The 11555-nt window shown below is 40.2% G+C and overlaps 1 protein-coding gene across 1 annotated transcript in view; it reads right to left on the bottom strand.

Moving 5' to 3' along the window:
* Window positions 1-7278: 7278 nt before the first annotated feature.
* arhgef40 (Rho guanine nucleotide exchange factor (GEF) 40) overlaps window positions 7279-11555 on the bottom strand; it is a 60672-nt gene continuing 56395 nt past the window's right edge. The window contains exons 26-27 of the mRNA XM_083910185.1: window positions 11056-11102; window positions 7279-7815 (exon numbers count right to left, since the gene is read on the bottom strand). Coding sequence (XP_083766311.1) covers window positions 11076-11102 — 27 coding nt within the window. The 3' untranslated portion in view covers window positions 7279-7815; window positions 11056-11075. The remainder of the gene's footprint in view (window positions 7816-11055; window positions 11103-11555) is intronic.

Here is an 11555-nt window from a genome sequence, read left to right as displayed (position 1 = left end):
TATATCGCAATATTTCAGTCACTCAAACAAAGGTCACGCGTCGATAAATGCCGTCGTAACAAATGTCACCTATAACAAAAAAAGTAAATTAGCGTAAAAACACCAAATATGTCATCATTATATCACAAAAGGTCAAGTATTTTTAATCGTACAAAATGTCTCGGCACAAAAAGTGGCCTAATATGAGGTAAAAATACCAAATATATCGCAGTTGGTAAAAAAAAAAAAAAAAAATAAAGTGCCAAATTAACGCCCAAAAACAACCAAAACAACATAAATTGTTTAAAAAAAAAGTATATACATGTACTTATTTATCTATAATATGATTTTATCTTATGTTATTTGACTAAAATACTGAAATAATAAAGTGGAGGGAAAAGATGCCAAAAAATGCCAAATATATCGCAACATTCCAGTTACTCAAAAAAAGCTCACACGTTTTCGTTTTTTTTAAACGTGGCGATAAATGCCATCGTACAAAATGTCACCGAAACCAAAAAAAAAAAAAACTTCTAAAAAAAACGGCGAATATATCATCATATTCCAAAAGGTCATGTATTTTTAATTGTGCCAGTAAATGCTGTCGTACAAAATGTCCCAATTACAAAAAAATTAAAAAAAATGTCAAAAAAAGTGGCCTAATATGAGGTAAAAACACCAAATATATCGCAGTCAGTTAAAAAAAAAAAAAAAACGTGCAAAATGCCTGAAAACAACACAATTTAAAAAAAAAAAGGATATAAATGTATTAGTGCTGACGTTAACGCGTCAATGGCGTATAACGGCGCCAACGTTAGCGCGTGACGCGTTTCCATGACGACTGACCGGAAAAAGACGCGCGTGACGTCGTGTTTACGTGACTCCCGATTGTTAAAATGAGTCTCTAAAGTAACGCTAAACTTTAAAAACAGAGGCACACATACGCAGTAACACAGGTACGCTAGTTATTTGTTAGCGCTGCTCTTTTCCTTTAATAAACAGACCGCTCCAGTTCCACTGTAGGCGCGCTAACGGCGCGCTAACATCGCTAAAAGGAGCTAACGGAGCCAACTGGTAAACGATGCCTGGACTCCGGTGTCGCGCCACGTAAACATGACGGTGTGCGGGGTTTTTTTTTGTTCGGTCAGTCGTCACGGAAACGGGCCGCGCGTAAGCGCGCGTTAGCCTATCGCACAGCAATAACATGTATGTTCTTTGACTACGATACTGAAATAAAGGGGGGAAAAAACACAAAAAATCAGTGTACGACGTCTGGTTTTTTTCTTTTTAACATATTTGATGAATTTAAATCAGAAGTATAAATATTAGTAATATTAATAATTGTGTGACCTGGCGTTGCGTTGCTGTTTAACTGTATCTCCTCACAAACGCACAAACGCGCTCTCCCTGACTCACAAAGGAAACGCTTGGCTGGCTGCCTGTAAGTCAGTTTATCCGCGTGAGATGACCAACGTCCTCCACACACACACACACACACACACACTCTCACACACACACACACACACACTCTCACACACACACACACACTATCTCATACAGTGTGTGTGTGTGTGTGTGTGTGTGTGTGTGTGTGTGTATGATCTATAGTTCCCTCCCTCTCTCCCTCCCTCCCTCCCTCACCCTAACCCTTCTTAATATGATGTAAAAAGCTAATCGCATGCAAATGTCTGTTGTCCCGGTAACCAGGCCTGAAAAATCCCTTTGATGTTTCCCCCGACTCATTCTCTTCACGTTCTCTTTGTTCGCCACAGTCTCGCTGCTTTGTCAACATCCCCCCTTTTTACCCCACTCTCTCTCTCTCTCTCTCTCTCTCTCTCTCTCTCTCCGAGTTCTCTCCATTGGAGGAAAAAAAGAAAAGTTCTAAGTCTACTCTCCCTCTCTCTCTCTCTCTCTCTCTCTAAGCCCCCTCTCTATTCTTATTCCCTCATTTTTCCTCTCCCCTTGACTGTGCCTCTCTGTCTGTCTGCCCCCTTCGCCCTCACTCATTTCCCATCATTCCCACCTACTGTCTCCTGCCCTTTTCTCTCTCTCTCTCTCTCTCTTTACCCCTTCCTGTTGCCCCCCCCCCCCTCCCCTCTCTGTGTCACTCACATGCACAGATGGACACACACACACACACACACACTCCCCTCCTCTTCCCTCCTTTAGAGAATTTGATCCCTGGAACTATTTGATACGGCTCTGCACTGGAGTTATCTAATCATTCCGCTTTTCTTTTTTCTCTGGCGGCGGAGGTGATGTTGGTGATGATGATGATGATGATGATGGTGATGATGGGCACAGCTGGCTCTTCAGAGTCGAGGACCCCCCCCTTCCCCCCGCTCGTTACAGGCCCTCGTTACATGCGGTCGAGCGCGACCTCTTAATCGCGATATGTTTAGGACATTGCTGTGAACACGCCGAGTAAAAAAGTGTTTTGGGCGTCATGTTTGGGCGTACGATGCGGTACTGTGCGATGCAGTACGATACGATACAATACGATATGGTTCGGTACGATACGGTATGGTCTGGTCCGTTATGGTACGGTACGGTATGAGACAGTAAGATACGGTACAGTCCGGTATGATATGGTTACGGTGCAATGCGGCACAATACAATAAGATACGGTACTGTGCGATGCAGTACGATACGATACGATACGATGCGATATGGTCTCGTCCGGTCCAGTCCGTTATGGTACGTTACGGTATGAGACAGTAAGATACGGTACAGTCCGGTACAATAAGGTGCGGTGCGATCCAGTACGGTACGAGACAGGAAGATACGATACGGTGCGATACGGTGCGATGCGGTAGACGCGTTCCGATGCGGTACGATACGATATCGTCTGGTCTGGTCCATTTCGGTACAGTATGGTCGGTCCGTTATGGTACGGTACCGTACGAGACAGTAAGATGCGATACGGTGCGGTGCGATGCAGTACTATACGATATGGTACGATACGATATCGTCTGGTCCGGTCCGGTACAGTATGGTCCGGTTCGTTATGGTACGAGACAGTAGGATACGATACGGTGCGGTGCGATGCAGTACTATACGATACGATACGTTTCGTTACGGTACGATGCAATATGGTCTGGTCCGGTCTGCTATGGTACAGTGCGGTATGAGACAGTAAGATATGGTATAGTCCAGTACGGTGTGGTACGGTACAATACAATAAGATACTGTACGGTCCGCTACGGTACTGTGCAATGCTTAACGTACGATATGGTATGGTACGATACAATATGGTCTGGTGCGATACGGTACAATATGGTATGGTACGATACGATATCGTACAGCTTGTTACACAGTTAGACAAATGCTCGTAGTTCATATATGGTATAAACTGATCTTTATCGGACCGATATCGGTATCAGTACATACTCGTTACGGTAAAAAAGTGTTTTTAAGCGGAGTCAAGTTTGGGTTTACGGTACGATACGATATCGTACAGCTTGTTACACAGTGAGAGAATTTTGACTCAGCACAAATAGTTTATAAATGATCTGTATCGGACTGATATCGGTACAAGTAGATACTTTTTTCAATGAATATAACATTAAATCAAATCATAAATACACTCTATACATTGTTAATGTGGTAAATGACTATTCTAGCTGCAAACGTCTGTTTTTTAATGGAATATGTACATAGGTGTATAGAGGCCCATTTCCAGTGTTTGCTAATGGTACGTTGTGTTTGCTAATGGCGTTAGAAGGCTATTGGATGATTAGAAAACCCTTGAAAACTGTTTTGCTGGTTCTTTGACGAAATTTTTCTAATCCTGTCAATGTCTTGACTGTATTTTCTACTTATTTTGCAAATCTTGTGATGATTAAAAGTGTGACTTTTAATGGAAAACACAAAAAAATTGTATAGGTGACCCCAAACTTTTGAACGGCAGTGAAAGTAGATCAGTAGCAAGACACTTAAACCTTAACCATATGCTCGTCATTAATGGTAGATCCTCGGGACGTCAGGCGGTACGACCCTAGCCTATAGCAGACGAAGTTTCACGCTAGTTTCTCAGTACCGTAATTCCTAAGCGGCCAGATATCAAAAAGTGAAAGTTATCGCAGAAGCATTAAACATTTTCTCGGACAGTTCTACAGCCCATAACATCAGAATAATGTACCTGGCACAAACCAAAACAGATGAAAAATGGAAGTTTTAATTGTGAAAATACCGGCTGCCATATCGTCATCAAGCCAGTATTTCGCTTAATTACTAAAAAATCATGCATGTCTTGCGTATAGCACCTTTAACCGAGCCGTTCTTGGATTGAGTTTCTGTCCAGTTTTTAATTCAACACCAAATAAAAAGTACAATTAAATCAAGTAAGCATAACATGCATTTTTCAAACATTCCTTCAAATATAAAAAATGTAAACATCACCAGGTCATAGATAGAAAAGTTTCTGTACATTAATACTGCCTCGATTAAAAAAAGAAGAAGAAAAAAAAAAAAAAGAGAGTCAGGGATCCTGCATATGACAATCTATACCGCAGTAAGAATGAAAGATGGTGTTCATTACATCGCTTCCAATATAACGCAATGTACCAAACAGCTAAAGGCTATGAAGTATACGGGCAGACGAGGAGGACGAGGAGGAGGAAGAGGAGGGGGGGGGGGGTGGTTTAGTTCTACGAGCCAACAAATTACATATTGATTCAGAAACGGCTCAATAGCCATTTGCAATTTCTGAATTTGGATGCAGATATGAGACGGCGCTAAATCTGATCACGGTGACAAACTGCTGCCGCGTGCAGACGAGAGCGTGAACCCTCCCCCTTCCTCCTCCTCGTCCTCCTCCCCCCAACGCCGCCGCCATCGCCGCCGCCGAAGACGACTTTCACTACCTGATGCTCTCGTGTTATTGTACCTGAAGCACGACACTGTGCACCAACGCGTCCTCCGGTGGACGCCGATTGGTTTTAACGGACGAATCGTTGCCGTCGTAAAAACATGAACCGCATGAAATAATAATGAAATCATTTTTCCTGAAATTACATATGTGGTACTATATATACACATATATATATATATATATACATATGTAGTGTGGGAATCAGCAATAACATGTTTTTCTTCTCCAGAGTGCTAGAGGTTAAGTTACGACAGAAGTGGAAGTTATTTTTATCTTTCGCTCCAATTTTGAGAGAAAAAACATGTATTGGATAAGGAGAGTATAAGTATATATATAGTAAGTATATCTCTTTACTACTTCTGGGAAGTAGGGGACAGCTTAAGGCCTCCAAGTCGTGTTTGGTGCAGTACGGTACGTTACCGAACCGTTCCGGTCCGTGCTAATTCTGGCCGGGGCTAATCACGCGTACCTGATCCCTCACCGTAATCAATTTCAGTCCTGTTCTACCTGGAACTTGTGCAGTCAACACCATGGCAAAATGTAGCTATGTTTTAGCCTTTAGCCTAGCTTAGCCCCATAAGTGAAAGCGGAGCAAACGGCTCGCTAGCTTTGTGAAAAGTCACAAAATCCACCAGCTAGTACTTCTATATATATATATATATATATAAAACTAGTTTTTGGCATCTTCAAAAACACTGCTACAGTAGGTTAGGCTAATATGCTAGCCGCCCACACATTAACATGACGTAATCTAACTCTTGAAAATAATTTTTAAAATCAAACTTAAACCAACAAGGTAGTAAAACTCACCTTAGTGAGTAATACTAAGCTAATCCATTAGCATATATCTTTGATCAACAACACACCGTTTTTGATCAAGACACAATACGACGCGTTAAATAGGGCAGGTTAGATGCTAGCTGGTGTTTTTTGTATGTTATCTTTCGGCATATTACACTTTCCGTGCTAAATCTGACCGGCTAGTCATGCGTACCTGATCCCTCAATGTAAATCCATTTCAGTCCTGTTCTACCTGGAACTTGTGCAGTCAACACTATGTCAAAATGTAGCCATGTTTTAGCCTTTAGCCTAGCTTAGCCCAATAAGTGAAAGTGGAGTAAGCGGCTCGCTAGCTTTGTGAAAAGTCACAGTCCACCAGCTAGCACTGCTAAATAAAACAATTTGTTTTTGGCATATTCAAAAACACTGTGTTTATCTTCAGCTAGAGCTAGCTTTATGCTACAGTAGGTTAGACTAACCTGCTAGACGCCCACACATTAACACGACGTAATCAAACTCTTGGAAAGAATTTGTCAAATCAATCTTAAACCAACAAGGTAGTACAACTCACCTTAGTGAGTAGTACTACGCTAATGTTAGCATACATCTTTGATCAACAACACTGCGTTTTTTTGTGTTTGCACAGATTAGCAAACACGATACGGCACGTTGAAGAGGGCGGTTTAGGTGCTAGAGGGTGTTTTTTTTTGTTGTATGTTATCTTTGGACATATTACACTTTCCATCTGCGCCTGCAGGCTTCACGCTAAGCTACGCTAACCAGCTGTTTGCCGTAGCTCCACTCGTCATGCGATATCGACGCTCTTGTCTTACACGTGTAACGTAAAACATGATAATCTCAAAATCTATACGTAAAAACCGTGTATGTGTGTGTGTGTAGGGGCGGGGGGGTGGGGGGGGCAACTTTCTTTGTGAAGTCAGATTTGATCAAATTTCACGGAGGACAATCGGATGCGATTCATGTTTTCCGGGAGCGACGAGGACCGAACCAGTAAAACCGGATTCTATATGTGGCACATACACAGATCCACCTTTGTCCCGGCTGTGCACACCAGAGCCAAACGTAACGACAATACCTCTTTGTACACAACATCGACATCATTGCACAGACACCCATTTTTTTTTTTTTTTTTTTTTTTGGGAATACACAATTATAGCATCTTATACTGAAAAGGTATCCGGTTAAAAAGGTCATTTAAGGAACTCAGAGTACACCAATCAACGAGTGTAAACACACTTTAAAGAAGATTAAATACAATATATAGTTTGGTTTGTTTTCCTTTAGCTTAGACAAACACATATAGGTTATGATGCTGTGTGTGTGTGTGTGTGTGTGTGTGTGTGTGTGTGTGTCGTCGAGGCTAGCGCGTAACTCTACGTGCTCGGCCGTAACCTTCGTAGCCCGTCGTTGATTTAGCCGCCGCCGCCGCGACCTCTCTGAAATGGCCGCAGTGAGAATGTGCGAGCATGTGGACGCGAACAGTGTCTCCACTGTCCTGTAACAATAAGAATGACTGCATGTGTGTGTGTGTGTGTGTGTGTGTGTGTGTGTGTGCGTGCTCACACCACCCCTGCCTCATTTACATAGATGCAATCACACCTAGGCTATGCCACACACACACACACACACACACAGAGGCAGGGAAACAAATCTCCAGTCGTTTGCCGCTCGGCGATGTGAAAATGACAAAGTACATAATACATTCTAAATCTGCAATCCTGCGATGGATTTACGGCCCCCGAATATGACTTCCTGTTTATTATCAGATGCTGGTGCATGTGTGATGCGTTGATTCGGGGAGGGGGGGGGGGGTGTGGGTGTACCGTCCGCCCGTCCGCCCCCCCCTCGCCCCGTGCAGTCAGTGGTTCAGACCAAGTGGTTTGGCCTAGTGGGGAAGCTGCAGGGCAGACAATGGCAGCTCTGTGTGGCTGAAGTGCCTCTGGTGTCAATGACTCTGCCAGAAACTGAGACTGGCAGATCCAAAATGGCGGAGTGCAGAGAGCCCCCCGCTGGCCCCGGTGCTCGTCGTGCCGTTAAAAAAAAGCTGCTGCCACTAATCTGCTGTTTGTTTTCAGAGGTGAAGGTGGAGTCAATCATGTGTTCAGGTCCCTGAAGTCCAGTTTGGCCACAGGTGGAATAGAGATGTTTGAATCGTCCAGTTTCTGATTGGGGGAGGAGGGGAAAAGTTGAAAAACAATTATTTTTATAATCGATCAATAGGTTTTAATGATTTTATTTGGTTATAAGGAGCAAAGTAATGAGAAAATATACACATTTAAGAAGCTAAAAAACCCAAATTAGCTTGTTTTAATGTCGTGTGAGTAACTGTGGAGAATAATGTTCAATATCCTGACAGTTATTTACAATTTACTGTGTGTTAAAATATTGTATTAACAATTTAAAAATGAAGAAAGTTGTACACAAACACCAGATATCGCATGTTAAATTCGAACAGTATAAAATCCAATCAACGTAGTAGCCACAAAGCTTTAGGGATTTTTTTCCGATAGCACAAATCGTCTGCGATACGCTCGGTGTTATGGGGTAAATCATGAAAAAACATGAACAAACTTAATCAATAATAACCTATTATTTAGCGCAAACCTCAAACCGACATCGCAATATTGATATAATATATTGTTATTATGAAAAAACTAAATAATGCGGTTTAGAAGAAGAGGAGAGTGTCATCTGCGTAGCGGCGAACTAAATCCATTAATGAAGCTGTAAAGTTGTAACTTAACCTCGACAATAATAACCTCGACGATTTATTTTGTCCACAAAACCAAAATGATTCAGTTTTATGTTGTTTTATGTTGTTATAAAGAGCAAAGAAACGAGAAAATATTCACATTTAAGAAGCTAAAAAACCCTAAAATAGCTTGTTTTAATGTCCCGTGAGTAACTGTGGAGAATAACATTCAATATCCTGACAGTTATTTACAATTTACTGCACGTTAAAATAGTGTATTAACAATTTAAAAATGAAGAAAGTTGTACACAAACACCAGATATCGCATGTTAAATTCGAACAGTATAAAATCCAATCAACGTAGTAGCCACAAAGCTTTAGGGATTTTTTTCCGATAGCACAAATCGTCTGCGATACGCTCGGTGTTGAAGGGTAAATCATGAAAAAACATGAACAAACTTGATCAATAATAACCTATTATTTAGCGCAAACCTAAAAACGACATCGCAATATTAATATAATATATTGTCATTATGAACAAACTAAATAATGCTGTTTAGAAGAAGAGGAGAGTGTCATCTGCGTAGCGGCGAACTAAATCCATTAATGAAGCTGTAAAGTTGTAACTTAACCTCGACAATAATAACCTCGACGATTTATTTTGTCCACAAAACCAAAATGATTCAGTTTTATGTTGTTTTATGTTGTTATAAAGAGCAAAGAAACGAGAAAATATTCACATTTAAGAAGCTAAAAACCCCTAAAATAGCTTGTTTTAATGTCCCGTGAGTAACTGTGGAGAATAACATTCAATATCCTGACAGTTATTTACAATTTACTGCACGTTAAAATAGTGTATTAACAATTTAAAAATGAAGAAAGTTGTACACAAACACCAGATATCGCATGTTAAATTCGAACAGTATAAAATCCAATCAACGTAGTAGCCACAAAGCTTTAGGGATTTTTTTCCGATAGCACAAATCGTCTGCGATACGCTCGGTGTTGAAGGGTAAATCATGAAAAAACATGAACAAACTTGATCAATAATAACCTATTATTTAGCGCAAACCTAAAAACGACATCGCAATATTAATATAATATATTGTCATTATGAACAAACTAAATAATGCTGTTTAGAAGAAGAGGAGAGTGTCATCTGCGTAGCGGCGAACTAAATCCATTAATGAAGCTGTAAAGTTGTAACTTAACCTCGACAATAATAACCTCGACGATTTATTTTGTCCACAAAACCAAAATGATTCAGTTTTATGTTGTTTTATGTTGTTATAAAGAGCAAAGAAACGAGAAAATATTCACATTTAAGAAGCTAAAAACCCCTAAAATAGCTTGTTTTAATGTCCCGTGAGTAACTGTGGAGAATAACATTCAATATCCTGACAGTTATTTACAATTTACTGCACGTTAAAATAGTGTATTAACAATTTAAAAATGAAGAAAGTTGTACACAAACACCAGATATCGCATGTTAAATTCGAACAGTATAAAATCCAATCAACGTAGTAGCCACAAAGCTTTAGGGATTTTTTTCCGATAGCACAAATCGTCTGCGATACGCTCGGTGTTGAAGGGTAAATCATGAAAAAACATGAACAAACTTGATCAATAATAACCTATTATTTAGCGCAAACCTAAAAACGACATCGCAATATTAATATAATATATTGTCATTATGAACAAACTAAATAATGCTGTTTAGAAGAAGAGGAGAGTGTCATCTGCGTAGCGGCGAACTAAATCCATTAATGAAGCTGTAAAGTTTTAATTCATCGTTTATCGTCCACATAACGTGGAACAATGTTGATACTGTGTTTTCCCAAACCTCGACAATAATAATAACGACGATTTATTTTGTCCACAAAACCAAAATGATTCAGTTTTATGTTGATATAAAGCGCAAATAAACAAGAAAATATTCACATTTAAGAAGCTAAAAAACCCTAAAATAGCTTGTTTTAATGTCCCGTGAGTAACTGTGGAGAATAACGTTCAATATCCTGACAGTTATTTACAATTTACTGCGCGTTAAAATAGTGTATTAACAATTTAAAAACGAAGAAAGTCGTACACAAACACCAGATATCGCATGTTAAATTTGACGTATTAACCACACAGCTTTGGGGATTTTTTAAGCTCGGTGTTAAAGAGTCAATCATGAAAAACGTGAACAAACTTAATCAATAATAACCTATTATTTAGTGCAATTATTTAGTGCAATTATTTAGTGCAAACCCTATAACCTACATTTCAATATTAATATACATAATAACATAATTATCACATGAAAAATGCAATAATGCAGGTCAGAGGAAGAGGAGAGTATCATCTGCGTAGCGGAGAACTTAATGCATTAATGAAGCTGTAAAATGAGCCTAAAACATTCTTTCTTCTTACTTTCTTCAACTTACGAGTGTTGAGCGACAATAAACTTCACCGTCACGCGAGGAAATTAACGTTAAATTCGACCTTTTTAGCGCTAAACCTCGCAGGTTTGTGAGCTTCTGTCCTTGTGCGAGTCAAAATCGTTGAGTTTGTCGAGTCACGGTAGAAATGAAGTTATGACCGAGCGACTCATTTTGTCGCTCAGTCATGGGACTGAAAACTGTACGTTAATTTTTTTAATTTATTTTTTTTTACACTGTGTTTTCAAATGCACGTTTAAAAAAAAAAAAAAAAAAAAGTAACTCACTTTTTTTGTCGTGACAACAGTTACACGGCCGTGGAGGGAGACTGATTCTGAGGAGAGGAAACAGAAACAGTCACATCGTAGATTCTGTGCTTAAGCATGCGTACATACCCAGTGTGTGTGTGTGTGTGTGTGTGTGTGTGTGTGTGTGTGAACCCTCCCTCTGTTGTTGAATATGTGCATATCGCTGTCTGTGTGTGTTTGCCCTATCTGTTTGTGCCGCGTGTGTCCGTCTGTCTGTCAATCTGCTCGCCGCACAGTCTGTTTGCCAATCTGTCATTTTCTGTTTGCTAGATAAGGAGATTGAGGGATTGTGTGTGTGTGTGTGTGTGTGTACGGTGTGTGTGTGTGTGTGTGTGTGTGTGTACGGTGTGTGTGTGTGTGTGTGTGTGTGTGTGTAGGCAGAGCAAATTCATTTAAACTCTATCATGATCGTGCCATTCAGGTACTGATGTTGTTTGAGAAGACGAACGCATTCCTCACCAACGCACAGAAATGCGCTA

This window comes from Microchirus variegatus (assembly GCF_963457635.1).
Source record: "Microchirus variegatus genome assembly, chromosome: 2".
Classification (NCBI taxonomy): domain Eukaryota; kingdom Metazoa; phylum Chordata; class Actinopteri; order Pleuronectiformes; family Soleidae; genus Microchirus; species Microchirus variegatus.
Note: the sequence above shows the minus strand (reverse complement) of the source record. Positions and strands in the feature narration are given on the sequence as shown.